The sequence below is a fragment of the Herpailurus yagouaroundi genome, unplaced genomic scaffold (genome assembly GCF_014898765.1).
Source record: "Herpailurus yagouaroundi ecotype Mexico unplaced genomic scaffold, PumYag 180, whole genome shotgun sequence".
NCBI classification, from domain to species: Eukaryota; Metazoa; Chordata; class Mammalia; order Carnivora; family Felidae; genus Herpailurus; species Herpailurus yagouaroundi.
In genome coordinates, this window is record NW_024412411.1 from 15,309,842 (window position 1) to 15,325,691 (window position 15,850).

At 38.4% G+C, this 15,850-nt stretch overlaps 1 protein-coding gene across 4 annotated transcripts in view; it reads left to right on the top strand.

Moving 5' to 3' along the window:
• The window catches only part of CCDC81 (coiled-coil domain containing 81), a 39,623-nt gene that overhangs the window by 22,934 nt on the left and 839 nt on the right, over nucleotides 1–15,850 (top strand). For all 4 annotated transcript variants that reach the window (XM_040489563.1, XM_040489566.1, XM_040489565.1 and 1 more), the window contains 7 exons: nucleotides 1,475–1,568; nucleotides 2,166–2,312; nucleotides 3,345–3,449; nucleotides 3,592–3,764; nucleotides 5,006–5,084; nucleotides 5,301–5,521; nucleotides 13,667–13,792. In XM_040489563.1, coding sequence (XP_040345497.1) covers nucleotides 1,475–1,568; nucleotides 2,166–2,312; nucleotides 3,345–3,449; nucleotides 3,592–3,764; nucleotides 5,006–5,084; nucleotides 5,301–5,521; nucleotides 13,667–13,792 — 945 coding nt within the window. The remainder of the gene's footprint in view (nucleotides 1–1,474; nucleotides 1,569–2,165; nucleotides 2,313–3,344; nucleotides 3,450–3,591; nucleotides 3,765–5,005; nucleotides 5,085–5,300; nucleotides 5,522–13,666; nucleotides 13,793–15,850) is intronic.

A 15,850-nucleotide genomic window follows, 5' to 3' on the forward strand; every position in this document is an offset into this window, starting at 1 on the left:
GTTTCTATTCTATTCCATTGGTCTATGTGTCTGTTTTTGTGCCAATATATTTATATTTGAAACATATACACACATTTTAAGTACAACTGAGATCATATCATATGAAACTTTGTTATACTCAACAATAAGTGGTTAACATTTTCCCATGGCTTTGAATGTCCCAGAACATGAACAAATAATTGCACATCACTTCATTAATTAAACCTTTTGTTTAACTCATCTCCTTTTGGATATTTAGATTATTTTTAGTTTTTTAATATTATACACCATACTGTGACAATATATCTACACATAATTCTCTGCATGCACCTGAATATTCTATAGAATAAAAACTTTAAAGTAAAATTTTAGAGGTAAGAGATGAACCCATTTTTCATGCCTTTGATACATGCTATCAATTATTCTCAGGAAGGTTATATCAAATTATCTTCCCAGTAGCAGAAATATGAGGGACTGCTGTCTTCTCCATAGTTTTGTTAATACTGGACATTGTACCTTCCAATGGATTCCATTCTTACCCAGGGTAAAAGCCAGAGCCCTTGCCATGGCCTCCAAGAGCCTGTTTGGTCTCTGATCTCTCTCCTACTTTCTGTCTGCTATCTCATCTTTCACTGGCTACTTTGAGCACAGGTACACTCCCACCTCAAGGACTTTGTACTCATTCACTCTGCCTGGAATGCTTTTTGCATCAGATATTTGATTATTTTTAACCCCTCCTTCTTTCAGCTATTTACTGAAATATCACCTTCTTGGTACATCTTACATGGGCGTTCTGTTTTATGGTTCAATACCCCATCCCTCCAGCATTGTAGGGCATTTATCACCTTCACACATTCTATTTTTTAAATAAGTTTATTATTTTGAGAGAGAGAGTATGTGTGTGAGCGGGGGAGAGGCAGAGAGATAGGGAGAGAATCACAAGCAGACTCCAATACTCAGAGCAGAGCCTGATGTGGGGACCCTGAGACTATAACTTGAGCCGAAATCAAGAGTCAGATGCTCAACTGACTGAGCCACCCAATCACATATACTATTGAATTGACTTACTTGTTTATCAGCAGGCTGTCAGTTCTTATCAGAATGTTAATTCCATAAGGACAAGGATTTCTTTTTCTTTTTCTTTTGTATATTTTGTTCTTTACTGCATCTCCCATGCCTAAAATAGTGCATATAATAAGCACAATACATTTTGTAGAATGAATACATTTTATACCCATTTCATAGCATTGGTAACAGATTTTTTGCAAGATGACCCAGGTTGCCTAATGCCAGTCAACTTGTAAGCAAAAAAGCTGGGATTCAAACCCCAGTTTATTTGACACAAACCATGGATTCTTAACCTCAATACATATAGATCCTCTGAGAAAGATCGCTAAGATTATTTTTCTTTCCCTTATATTTGTGCTTGCTTCCCAAATTATCATAGCTCATGTCAGACTTTTAAACATTAATTCATGTTGCACTGTTTTTATAGCTTATCATCTCCACGTTATTTGAAAGATTACAATAAAATGAAGCATAACGTTTCTCCAGCCACTGGTTGCCAGGATCATACTAAGGCAGGGCAGGTACAGTGTCTTCAAACAAAGTTCTCTTTCTGTTTCTGACTTCTGTTTCTCAGTAAGAGTTATGGGAATTGCTTTTTTTTTTTCAATGTATGGATATGGTTCAAATACTCAGGACCCCAAATTAGACTCCAATAAACATATCTATTATTAAAATCTACTAGGGTTAACACAAGTAGGGTTGGTATATCTCTTTCTAATTTTCACTTGCTACAAATACATTTCTTTTTTGAGGTAAAGAGAGGGTGCAGTGAGCAAGGGCAGTGGGGGGGGAGAGAGAGAAGTGGGGCTCACCCAATGCAGGACTCGAACTTGCAAACCATGAGAGATCATGACCTGAGCCAAAGTCAGATACTTAACTGACTGAACCACCCAGGCCCACCTGCTATAAATACTTTTGATCAAATGAGAGTTCAGTAAATCCTCTTGGATATTTGTGGAGCCCACTTTGAAGACTCATGTTTCTAATTGCCATCAATACATTCATTTATAGAGTATGTTGCTTGACATACTCAGTCTCTGGAAAGCTTGTGAAGGGAATGTGAAGGAAAACAAGTAAAAGGCAAAAAACTCAGTTTGTCTTCAAACTCGGTATTGTAGGAATTGTGTTATGTGTGTTTGCAACGAGCGCTGCACAATTTGCCACGACACCACAGCAGTGAGAGGAAGAGAGGGGAGAGAGAAAATGAGGAACACATTCGGCAGTATCAAATGATGAAGGATCAAGAGGAGCTCCAGAAACACCAGGTAGTTCAACACTCCGACTGAAGAATGGGACCGTAGGAACATGATTTTAAAGGGCCACGTTAAATGCCCCGTCATATGTCTGTACTGTAATGTATTTAATCATTTCCTTATTGTTGGACTAAAACTTGGGTTGTATGCAAGTTTTCATAATAGTGAGCAACACTGGGATGAATGTCCAAGCAGCTGAATGTTTGTACCTGCCACTGATTTCTCCCTCTCCCCAACCCCCAAGGACTTAGTTTTAAAGGTGGAACTCCTGGATTTATATGGTTTTATTTGTGATTTCTAATACAACATAACCAAGGCTTTCCCCTTCAAATCTATGGCCTATCTCAAGCAAGCAAAGAGAGGATGGTACCCCCATATTTGCACTGTCCAGATTTCTGTGGTCTCCCATAGTTGACCATACTGCTCTTTCCTGCATTTGTGATACCAGGTAACCACTTAAGAAATCTTCCATTCCCTCTTACGATCCCCACAGAGGTGCTGCCTAAAGCCGCAAAACAGGAAAAAAGAAAAAAAACCTTCCCCAACCCACTTTTATAAATCTATGAAGCTTTAGAGAAAGTACCATTGCCTCCAAAAGGCAAGTTTCTACCTCAGCTGGATTATTATAATGTAATAGAATTAATTTTTTTAATGTTTATTTTTTTATTTTAATTTTTATTTTAAATAATTTAATTATTTTAATATAATAATAATTTAATAAAATAATTTAAATATTTTAAATAATTTAATTTTATTTAATTTTTATTTTAATGTTTATTTTAATGTTATTTTTTTGAGACAGAGAGAGACAGAGCATGAAGAGGGGAGGGTCAGAGAGAGAGGGAGACACAGAATCTGAAACAGACTCCAGTCTTTGAGCTGTTGGCACAGAGCCCAATGTGGGGTTTGAACTCACAGACCGCGAGATCATGACCTGAGCCGGAGTCGGACGCTCAATCAACAGAGCCACCCAGGCGCCCCTAGAATTAAATTTTTAAAGGCTGTATTTTCAGTACGTAATTTTTTGTTTGTTTGTTTTCAAAGATGAGAAATCTGGCTAATAGAGCACAGAATCAAAAAAATGCTGCCTATAATCTTGGAGTTGCTGATGCTATAAGAATCCACAAGAAGGAGAAACCTGAATTTTATGTGAGTCTTTTCAAAATTTCTGTTGCTAATACCTGCAAATACTATAAGTTAATCATGGATTTTAGTTTTCTGAATTACTACCTTTATTCTTTGTTGCTTTTTGGTATTTTAAAGTAAATGAATTGCTTCTCCTTCATTCCAGAAATCTTTCCTATTTGATAAACGGCCACTCAGTTCTGAGATTAATGCTTTTAAACAAGAAGAATATTCCCAAAGTCTCCTGAAACAAATGGATAACAGACGGGAAAAGCAAATAAAGCAAAGACAAAACAGAGAGCTGATGGGCCGCCTAGAACAAAAGCATCTCACAGAGGAGTGAGTCTGGTTGACAGGCTCTAAAAACGGGTTCAGAATTTTCACGTGAAGCTTATTTCCATGTGGGATTCAATCAGCATTGGTAGTTTCATTAGCACAACTATAACCAACTGAGCCAACCAACCCAGCTGGCAGCCAGTACCTCAGCATAACATTTCATTAGAAAAATGAAAAAAAGTTGTCATTATTATAATTATCATTATAGTGATACCAATCTATAACTAATTATAGAGAATCATTTTGTATTGTTTTGTCATCACTAATACTGGTAGATGAAGGAGGGAACTTGTCTTGAACAAGCACTATTCCCAGCTATTCCCAGTCAATCTCAAGTCAAAGCTGGGGTTTAATGTCAGTACCGGTATCTCACAGGGGAACCCGGGGACAGGAATGTGGGGGAGAGGGGATCTAAGAGGACTAGAATCAAGGACTAAAAAGTCATGTAAAGAATCCTTCCCTCTGCTCACCCCCATAGCTCCTTGGTAGACATCATCTTTATTCTAGCTCAAACCTGGATGAATGTTAGTCTCAATCCTGAATATTCAGGAAAGAGAATCTGATTGGTATTGTTCAGATCATCTGAGGTCTGGGATAGGGTCAGAGTTCAAACCTGCCTAAGGGCGAGTCACACTTCTACTACTGAGGTCAGGAGAGAAATTAAAGAGGCTACTGTAGTGTGAGAGAGACTCCTAAAACAAATAATAAGCTAGCTTTGGGGACTGAAAAATTATTTTTCTACAAAATGTTTATGTTCCATTATACTCGCTTTATAGATCATATGGGTTCCCTCTAGGTTGCATATAACAGAATCATAATTTATAATAGGAAATATCACTTTCTTAAAAAGGAGTCTTATGGTGAATCGTTTTGTAGAAGAAATAGACACTTCCTGCTTTCCTGTCATGGTTTTTTAAAGCACAGGGGTGGCGGGGGGTGGTGGGGGGGGTGGTGGGAGGGTGAAGGAGGACCTGTCTTAGTGGTAGTGAATTTGGACAAAATGGTCATTCCTGTGCTTACACTTGTCCTGTCTGTCCTCTATTCAACACATTGTCCACTAGCCTATGCATTTGAATTACTCCTTTCTTTCTTAAAATGGAAGCTCCTAGAAAGAAATGCCACTTTTTATTTACCAGGCTCTCACTCCTATTGATACTTATTAAATACATTTTAGTGATGTTAATCTGTATTACTGAAGACAATAACGAACGTTGCCCCCGCCTCCTCTTATCTTTAATTGCTAGACTTGATGCACAGAGAGCCAAATACATCAGAGATAAGATGGAAAACACCCAGTGTTATAAGAGAGCTTTGGATGCACAGGTAAGGGGACAACTGTTATTTCAAAGTTCTGCAGTTCTGCAGTAGCATTCTAAAAATACGTATAAAAACTGTAGCCTTGTGTGTTACCCATTTGGTGGTTTTTGCAGCCCTTGTTCCTGCCTCTAAGGGACGGGTATTTTACTATGCTACACTGTTGTGTGTAAGGTTTATTGCCTGGTATCATTCTGATCTGTATTATATGTGTCCCTGTTTCAGATAAAGAATAAATCCATGCAAATGTCCACGATTGAGCCAGAACCTTGTGAACCCATCTTTGCTAAGGATGAGAGTGAAATGATGGTGCAAAAGCGAAAGCGAGACCAGAAATACATGAAGCACCAGATGGAGACCGCTGCTAGCCAGAAAAGAAGAACCATGTTGCAGCATCTGGTGGGCCAGAAGCAGGATTTGCAGATGCTTCAGAGGACACAAAAAGAGTAAGGGACGCCAGGTCTTTCTTCCTCCTCCTCCTCTCCTGCTCCCCTCTCCACATTCCCCTTCTCTTTCTCTCCTTCTCCTACAACAGCACAGAAACAATAATAGTGAACACATTGAGGAGTTACTATGTACAAAATATTATCCTTCAAACTTCATCTTGTTTCGTCCTCACAATTCACTCAATGAAGAAAGGTTATTGATTAAAAAAACAACCCAACCAACCAGTCTCGATCCACCCCTCTCACCAGTTACCTCTCCATATTTTTTCCTTCCCTTTACAGTACAACTTCTTAAAAGAGTTGTCCACTTGTTGGAAATACAATGTGAGCCACAAAGCAGCTATTTTTCTCAACTAGACACAGACATGAAACTTGGGTCGTTTCTCCAATAAACCCTCTTCCTCCTAAGAACCGTTCATGTAGTAAGCTGCACTGATGACGGCTGGTGAGGGATGGTGAAGGTAGGCAGAGGAGGACTTTATGCCTTATCAATGCAAATACCTTTAAATTCAAACATCAAACACCCAGTTTCTTTCTTTTCCTTCCCTTTCCCTTCTTTCCTTTCCTTCTTTTCTTTTTTGATTTGATGAGTTTATACATTATGTTGAGCACAGGTGTAGCTACCATTTGTCCCGTTACATTGCTAGTACAATATCATTGACTGTATTCCTTATGCTCTGCGTTTTATTCCCATGACTTACCATTCTGTAACTGGAAGCCTGTATCTCCCACTCACCTTCACCCATTTTGCCTGATCATCCATCCCCCCCTTCCCTCTGGCAACCTTCAGTTTGTTCTCTGTATTTATAGAGCTGATTCTGCTTTTTTGTTTGTTTATTCTTTTTTTTTTTTTTTTTTAGATTCCACTCATGAGTAGAATCATATGGTATTTGTCTTTCTCAGTCTGACTTGTTATTTCACTTAGCATAAAACTCCTTGGGTCCATCCATGTCATCTCAAATGACACAGTCTCATCCTTTTTTATGGCAGTGTAATATTTCATGGTGTGTGTGTGTATGTGTGTGTGTATATATACACCACATTTTTCTTATCCATTCATCTATTGATGGATGCTTGGATGCATCCACATATTGGTTATTATAAATGATGCTGCAATAAATTTAGGGGTGCATATATATTTTTGAATTAGCGTTTTCATTTTCTTTGGGTGAATACCCAAAGGTGGAATTACTGGATCCTGTGGTAGTTCTATTTTTAACTCTTTGAGGAAGCTCCATACTGTTTTCCATAGTGGCTGCACCAGTTTGTATTCCCACCAACAGTGCACTGCACAAGGGTTCCTTTGTCTCCACATCCTCACCAGCACCTGTTGTTTGTTGTCATTTTGATTTTAGCCATTCTAACTGGTATAGAGTGATAGCTCATTGTGGTTTTGATTTGCATTTCTCTGATGATGAGTGATGTTAAACTCTGTCCACTTCCAAGCTCCATGACCTGGGCCAAATCACACACACACAGGGTTCTTTGGGCCCTCTTTTCCTCACATGAAACATAAGGATAATATACCTGCCCTACCTCTCCTTACTGTGAGAATTATATGAGTATGTATTTGAGAACGTTTTTGGTAACCGCAAAGCTCTGAACAAATATGAACTGAGGTCTTTACTTGGTTATCTCTCTTGTTGAAGCTCTGGTCACAGACCCCCTTTTCTGTAGGGGTCAGGTCCTTGTCTCCTGTTTCTATATCCTTTACTAGTTATTCCATATTCTCTCACTTTTCTTTTCCAACTTCCCTGTCTCTGGTCCATCTCAGGATGTCATCTGAGGCCCTCCTACGGCAAGTAGAGGGTCACTTTCTTTCAGAGGGGATCATTTAGTCACTATGAAACAAACAGGCCTGCTAAAGTATTTTTACTTCTTTTTTTTTAAACTCTTCCGCTTTTGTTTATAAAAAATATAACAAATTATGCTTATTAAAATAAGTCAACTGGTGGGGCGCCTGCGTGACTCAGTCAGTTACGTGTCTGACTCTTGATTTTGCCTCAGGTCATGATCTCATGGTGTCTAAGTTTGAGCCGCATGTTGGGCTCTGTACTGATGGTAGGGAGCCTGCTTGGGATTCTCTTTATCTCCCTTTCTCTCTGCCCTTTCCCGCATGCTCTCTCTTGCTCTCTCTCAAAATAAATAAACTTAAAAAAAAAAGTCAATTGGTGGAGAGATTAAAAAAAGTTAATAATCTCCCCCTAGCCTTCTATATTTTTTCTATTCTTTACAAATATATTCAAATAAGATGCATATATTTTTTTTCCTTCCATTTTTGTAAATGAAAATAAGAGCTGTGAGATCTTATACGTTACTCTGCAGCCCAATCTTTCTTTAACCTAATAATGCATCATTAGTTCATGTTCAGATCAGTACATAGAAATGAAATTCATTCTTCTTCAAAAACAGCATGATATCTATAATATGGATTGCTATAATTTAACTTTTGCATTATTGATGAACATTCACTCTGTTTCCAGATGGTTTGCTATTACAACAATTTTGCATTAAACATTTTTAATATATATCTTCATACTGGTTCTTTTGTTTCCATTGGATAAAATCTTAAAAGTGGAATTGCTGGATGCCAGCGTATGGCACATTTTAAATGTCACCAGATACTGACAGTTTGCTTTCTAAAAAGGTATGGCAATTTGCTTCCAACAGCAGTCTTGTGGGAATCCTAGTTTGCCTCCCCTGTAGCCCCACTTCATTTTCTCACTTTCTTAGCATCTAAATTAAACTGAATTTTTAAACTATCCTTTTAAGAAGAATACAAATATAGCCAAAAAGCTTTTGAAAAGCTTCTCGACATCACTAATCATTAGGGAAATGCAAATCAAAGCCACAGTGAGATAGCTGCTTACTAACACATTGTTTCCACTTTCTGAACCGTGGGCAGGTCAGCCTTATTCGGCTGTCAGCTGTCATTGTTTGTACTGTTTGGAATAGATGTCATTTAGCTTTTAACTAAATGTGTGCCTCTCCAAGCTAAGAAGTGTTTCATGTTTTACTGAATATTTACTTATCTAGACCTGAGAGACAGGGATTCTCCACTCCAGTGAATAAAGGTAGCAAAATCAACTCCAGTGAATAAAGGTAGCAAAGTAGGATGGTGAGATTGCAAATGTAGCTGTGTTTTGTATTACACAATTTAATAATTTAATTCCAATCACATATCCATCCTGGAGGCCAAGTCTATGACAGTCTGAATGAAGTAAGCAGTTAGCAAATTGTTCATTTTTCTCCTTGCAACTCATTTATGTAGATGGAAGAAAAAATCTTACACTGTTTAAGATCTATATATCACTGTAATGTATACAGGTGAGATGGCTATCTTTTCTTCCCCCTAGGGCTTTATGCAAAGAAAACATATGTTTGCAGAATAACATCTTAAGGTTTCACAAATGCAAAGATCAAATGTGCTATCATGTATTTTGTATTATAAAATCTGTGCTTTGATTGTCTTGTGAAATGTCAAAATCAAGAATAATTATAGATTTTTCTTATACCACATGCACCATGAAACATTTAACAAGTACTTCTTTTAGACTATGCAAAAGATTAGAAAGGAAGAAAACTGTTGATTCAGTGGTAGACAAAACCATTAAGATGCAATTATGATGTAAAAAGGAAAGATAAAGAAAACTAAGGGAAGCAAAAACAAACGCAAAAACTAAAACCAAAGAAAAAAGAGAAAGATACTAGGGTCACATTCGTTAGGATGGCTCCTATCAAAACCCAGAAAACAGTAGGTGTTGGTAAGGATGTGGAGAAATAGAAACCCCGGGCACAATTGATGAGAATGTAAAATGGTGCAGCCGCTATGGAAAACAGCATGGCAGTTACTCAAAAAATTAAAAATAGAATTACCATATGATTCAACAATTCCACTTGGGCGTATATACCTAAAAGAATTGAAAGCAGGATCCTTTTTAGAAAATTAAAAAATTATTTTATTTTCACTCCAGTATAGTTAACATGAAATGTTATACATAACATATAGTGTAATATAACATTGTACGTTTTAGATGTACGATATAGTGATTCAATAATTCCATGCATTACTCATTGCTTATCAAGGTAAGTGTACTCTTAATCCCTTTTACCTATTTCACCCATACCCCATCCACCTCTCTCTGGTAACCACCTGTTTGTTCTCTATAGTTAAGAGTCTGTTTTTTGTTTTCTCTTTATCCCCCCTTTTTTTGTTTGTTTTGGTTCTTAAATTCCACATATGAGAGAAGTCATCTGGTATTTGTCTTTCTCCGACTGGCTTATTTTGCTTAGCATTATAACCTCTAGACGTATCTGTGTTGTTGCAAATGGCAAGGTCTCATTCTTTTTTATGGCTGAATAACATCCATTGTATGTGTGTATATGTATACACACACACACACACACACACACACACACACACACACACATCACATCTTCTTTATCCATTCACCTATTGATGGATGCCTGGGCTGTTTCCATAATTTGGCTATTGTAAATAACACTACAGTAAACATAGAGGTGCATATATCCCTTCAAAGTAGTGTTTTTATATTCTTTGGGTAAATACCCAGTAATGCGATTACTGGATTGTAGGGTAGTTTTATTTTTAATTTTTTGAGGACCCTTCATATTGTCTTCCACAGTGGCTGCACCAATTTGCATTCCCACCAACTGTGCATGAGGGTTCCTTTTCCTCCACATTGTCACCAACACTTGTTTCTTGTGTTTTTGATTTTAGCCATTCTGACAGGTGTGAGGTGATGGCTCATTGTGGTTTTGATTTGCATTTCCCTGCTGATGAATGATGTTGAGCATCTTTTTATCTATCTGTTGGCCATCTTTATGTCTTCTTTGGAGAAATATCTGTTCAGATCCTCTGCCCAGTTTTTACTTGGATTATTTGTTTTTTGGTGTTGAGTTGTAGAAGTTCTTTATATATTTTTTATTTTGATATGGTCCCAATAGTTTATTTTGCTTTTGTTTCCCTTGCCCCAGGAGACATATCTAAAAAGATGTCATGGCCGATGTCAGAATATTACTGCCTATGCTCTCTTATGGGATTTTTATGGTTTCAAGTCTCACGTTTAGGTCTTTAATCCATTTTGAGTTTATTTTTGTGTATGATGTAAGAAAGTGGTCCAGGTTCATTCTTCTGTATGTCGCTGTCCAGTTTTCCCAATACCATTTGTCAAAGAGACTTTTTCCCATTGAATATTCTTTCCTGCTTTGTTGAAGTTTAATTGACCACACACTTGTGGGTTTATTTCTGGTCATTCTATTCTATTCCATTAATCTATCTCTGTGTCTATTTTTTGTGCCAGTACAATACTGTTTTGATCACTACAGCTTTGTAATATGACTTGAAGTCTGGAATTGTGATGCCTCCAGGTTTGGGATTTTTTTTTCTTTCAAGATTGCTTTGGCTATTTGAGGCCTTTTGTGTTTCCATACAAATTTTAGTATTATTTGTTCTAGTTCTGTGAAAAATGCTTTTGGTATTTTGATAGGGATTTCATTAAATCTATAGACTGATTTGGGTATATGAACATTTTAACAATATTTGTTCTTCCAGTCCATGAGCATGGACTGTCTTTCCATTTGTTTGTATCATTTTATTTAAAACATTTTTTTTTGTTTATTAATTTTTGAAAGAGAGAGAGCACAAGCAGGGGTGGGCAGAGAGACAGGGGGACACAGAATCCAAAGTAGGCTCCAGGCTCTGAGCTGTCAGCACAGAGCCCAATGCGGGGCTCGAACTCACAAACCGCAAGATCATGACCCAAGCCAAAGTCAGATGCTCAACCTACTGAGCCACCCAGGAGCCCCTGTTTGTATCATTTTCAATTTCATTCATCAGTGTTTTACAGTTTTCAGAGTACAGATCTTCTACCTCCTTGGTTAAGTTTGGTGCAATTATAAATGGGTTTATTTTCTTAATTGCTCTTTCTGGTGCTTTGTTATTAGTGTATAGAAATGCAACACATTTCTGTACATTGATTTTGTATCCTGTGACCTTACTGAATTCATTTATCGGTTCTAGTAGTTTTTTTGCTGGAGTTGAAAACAGGATCTTGAGGAGATATTTGCGCTCCCATGTTCATAACAGCCTTCAGTAACCAAGAAAGGGAAGCAACCCAAATGTCTGGCCACAGAGGAATGAATAAACAAAATGTGTTAACGCGCATACAATGGAATATTACTCAGCCTTCAGAAGGAAGGAAATTATGACACATGCTACAACACAGATGAACGTTGATGACATTATGCTAAGTAAAATAAGCCAGTCATTATAATACAATACAAAATATTGTATGATTCCACTTCTATAAGGTTATCAGAGTGGTCAAATTCATGGAAAAAGTAGAACAGTGCTTTCTAGGCACTAGGGGGAGGGAAAAATGAGAAGTTGTTTAATGAGTATAGAGTTTCTATACTATTTAAAATAGTATAGAACTATTTAAAAAATACTTTCACACAGAGAGGGAGGCTAACCATAAGAGACTCTTGAATGTGGAGAACAAACTGAGGGTTGTTGGGGGAACCGGGATGGGGGGGATGGACGATGGACATTGAGGAGGGCACTTGTTAGGATAAGCACTGGCTGTTGTATGTAAGCGATGAATCATGGGAATCTACCCCCAAAACCAAGAGCACACTGTTTACACTGTATGTTAGCTAATTTGACAATAAATTAAAAAAAAAAAAAAAAAAGAGTTCTGGATATTGGTCGCACAACAAGGTAAATGTACTTAATGCTATGTATCTGTACTCTTAAAATTTTTTAAGATGGTCAACTTTATGTGGTTTGTGTTACAATTAAAAAACACTATGGGGGCGCCTGGGTGGCGCAGTCGGTTAAGCGTCCGACTTCAGCCAGGTCACGATCTCGCGGTCTGCGAGTTCGAGCCCCGCGTCAGGCTCTGGGCTGATGGCTCAGAGCCTGGAGCCTGTTTCCGATTCTGTGTCTCCCTCTCTCTCTGCCCCTCCCCCGTTCATGCTCTGTCTCTCTCTGTCCCAAAAATAAATAAACATTGAAAAAAAAATTAAAAAAAAAACACTATGAAAAGGAAAAAAAGGTTATGAAAGAAATATATAATAGGTACCATTTAGTCATTGAGCTCTCATTGTGTTATAGGCATTGGTACTTTCTGTATATTATCTCATTTAATCTTTATAATGACCACACAATAGCTGAATTGCTCAATGCTCCTTGGAGGAAAACGTGGCCATGTTTATTTTAGGAAAAGCAAACCAGCACACAGTCCATTACTGATTTTTATCAGAGGGTCCTGACACCTAGTGGCAGTGGCTGCCTGTAACACAAAGCCTGGCAGAGCAGGCTAAATCAACCTGCACATTTAGTGAAGTCCTTTCTAGACTTTAATGAGAACTGAAGGTAAGAGTTTCAGTCTGGCAAATAGACACATATAAATAAATAATTTGAACCAGGTTTAAGATGATTCACAACAGCAGTGGCTACGTGTCTGGAGACTAGTAATAGAGACACTTTTCATTGGGAATTCTGGGAAATGGTACTTGAAGAGAGATACACCGTAATTACTTCTTTGATGTCTTTACTTTCACCAGACATTCCTCTTTTTTTTTTTTTTCTGAACCTTCTTCACAATGTTACATATTTCTTGATTTCATTTTGTTTTGCCTAGTCACTTCTGTTTCTTTCCCTGTTTCTAGCCATTCATTTGTATTCCTGTCTACTTTGCCTTGTAACATGCCTGTAGCAATTTGGGCTGATTACTGACAGCTGAGTGACTGGAATAAAAGGAAAGAAACCTAAAGTAGAGGAAATCCATTTGAGATGATTCTTCGGATTAGTTAAATTAGCTTCAAAGGAAATTAATGGCTTTAAAGGCTGAATTTGTTCATTGGAAAAAGGTTTCAATCCTGCTAATTTAAACCAGAATTGAAGATGAAAGGTCCCAGACCAGTAAACTATTTGAGACCTATAATATTTTTAGTGTTTTTCTCAATGTTCATTCCTTTCAGTGTATTTCAAGGAGTAGTGAACAAAACCAGAATGTCTTCTGGGTAATCTACCATAAAGGAATGGGGCTTCCAGGGTGGGTGCATGCCCTCCCTGGTATTGTGATTGTGAACAAAACCAGACTCTGCTGTTGTCTCCAGACACCTGGCAGACAGAAAGGCTGAGATGGAGCGGGTGAAGAGAATGAACGAGAGCTTGCTGAAGGACTGGGAAAGGAGCACCGCAATGAAGAAACAGCGGGACATGGAGGAGAAGGCTTTCCAGCGGTAATACCCAATTGGAACCAGAAGTTTTTTGCAGAGAAACCCCCTCCACTCCTTGTTTACTTTCCTGGAATCCTGGGATGGCACACAGGTTTCCAGTGCCAACTCCCATTGATTAGCAGTGGCTACCTAGGGAACCTGGTGGAGAAAAGAATTCTGGGTTCAGTAGGAAATGCTGTGGTGATGTATTCGAAATGTCTGCTATGGATATGGGATTGGAGAATGCTGGGATGTGTGTTATATGCTTGCCATATTTGCCCTAATTTTTGCCTCTGTTTAGGGTAGTTTATTTTCATATTGTGGAGGGTAGGGAAGCATGGGGTGGGGGAGGGTAGGAATTCTCCTTGGAAATAACTAGCTGGAAACAGGGAGAGGGAGTTTCTATCTGGACACATCCAAGTCTGACAGAATGGTCATTTAAGAGCAGAGTCAAGGGGTTGTAAGATTGGCAACTGGGAAAATGAAATGCCTGTTACAGAACCAACCCAAGACCATGTTCCTGAAATGTATTATATCCATATCCCCTCTTCCCAGCTACCGATTGACAATCTAGAGTCAAGGACTCTAGTCATGGCTTTGAGAATTAACACTAAATTTGGAAAGGCAGCTAATCTTTTTGTCTTTTATTTGTAAGATGAAGAAAGTAAACACCTGCCTGACATAGCTAACACAGGAATTTTGTGATCAAATAAAGAGATGGAAAAACATTACACTTAAAAAAAGAAAATATTTTACAAATGTAAGATATTATTTCATAGTATGTTAAAACTTGAACAGACCAAGCCTATGTAGTCACATGTTATTAAATCCTGAATATACCAAAATAATATTTTAAATTCCCACATATCAACTAATTTTTACCATAGTTAAAATTTGTCATAATAAGTCTTGGTTTGTAACTCTGTTCCAAGATATTCTTTTAAGGCATCTCTTACCTGTCTTTCTAATGGGTAGAACCCATATTTTGTTACAGTGGGACTAAGAGGGATGATGTAGCAATGAAGTTCCAAAGTAGAAGTGGGGTTGTTTGGCTTAGAGAAGACGAAGGGGCACTGGGATTTCAAGGCTTTTTCCTTTTTTTTTTTTTTTTTAAAGCTTATTTATTTGTTTACTTTGAGAGAGTGAGAGAGCATGACTGGGGGAGCAGCAGAGAGGGAGGAAGAAAGAGAGAACCCATTGCCAGTGCAGAGCCTAATGTGGGGCTTAAACTCATGAACCATGAGATCATGGCCTGAGCTGACGTTGGATGCTTACCTGACTGAGCCACTCAGGCGCCCCTCAGGGCATTTTCTTAATGTTGGGGAAAAGCAGGTAAAAGGCAGTGACATTAATGCTGGGGAGATTTTGCTGGATTTCGGAAGATTGCTTGGCCAACGTGGTGATAAAGGATAGAGGAGACATAGGAAACAACCCTGAGTGTCAGGATATGGCAGGGACATAGCAGGGACATGGCAGAGCATGTCCTGTTACCTGAAGACCGAAGCCAAGTTGTGGGCAGGGCCTCAAGCAGGAGCAGGTTAGGAAGAAGGAATTGGTTGCTGTTAAAAAAAAAAACAAAGCAGAAGCAAAAACAAACTTCCCATGAATGCAGTTAGCACATGATACTCCATCCCAACACCAAACCAAGCCAGGTAGGTCCCCCCTGAACACTGCTAACATTATTTGTTTTTTTACCTTGTAAGGCTGTTCTTGATGCTCCTTTTTACAGAATTCCAATCATGTAGAAATGTTGGTAGGGTAGGGGAACACACCAGGGACTGTCCTGCATAATCAAGAAAAATTGTTGACATGCAAAATCAATTATTGCCATCCCTTCATCTCTGCTTTGAGCCCCTTTTGTCCTCCTACTCTTTGTCTCCACCCCCTCTCCTACCCTTAACCATCCAGAGGGCTCTGGACTCCTAGACTTACCTTGTAAGTCTACTCTTAACTGTCTGCTGGGGCTTAACTTAACCAGCAGCTTAATGGCCTGCTCTCCCTCTCAATGCTGTCTTTCCCCCGAGAGCCTGACAGATAAAAGTGTATCCACATGGCAAAGCTTTGAAGACACCTGTTTGCTGG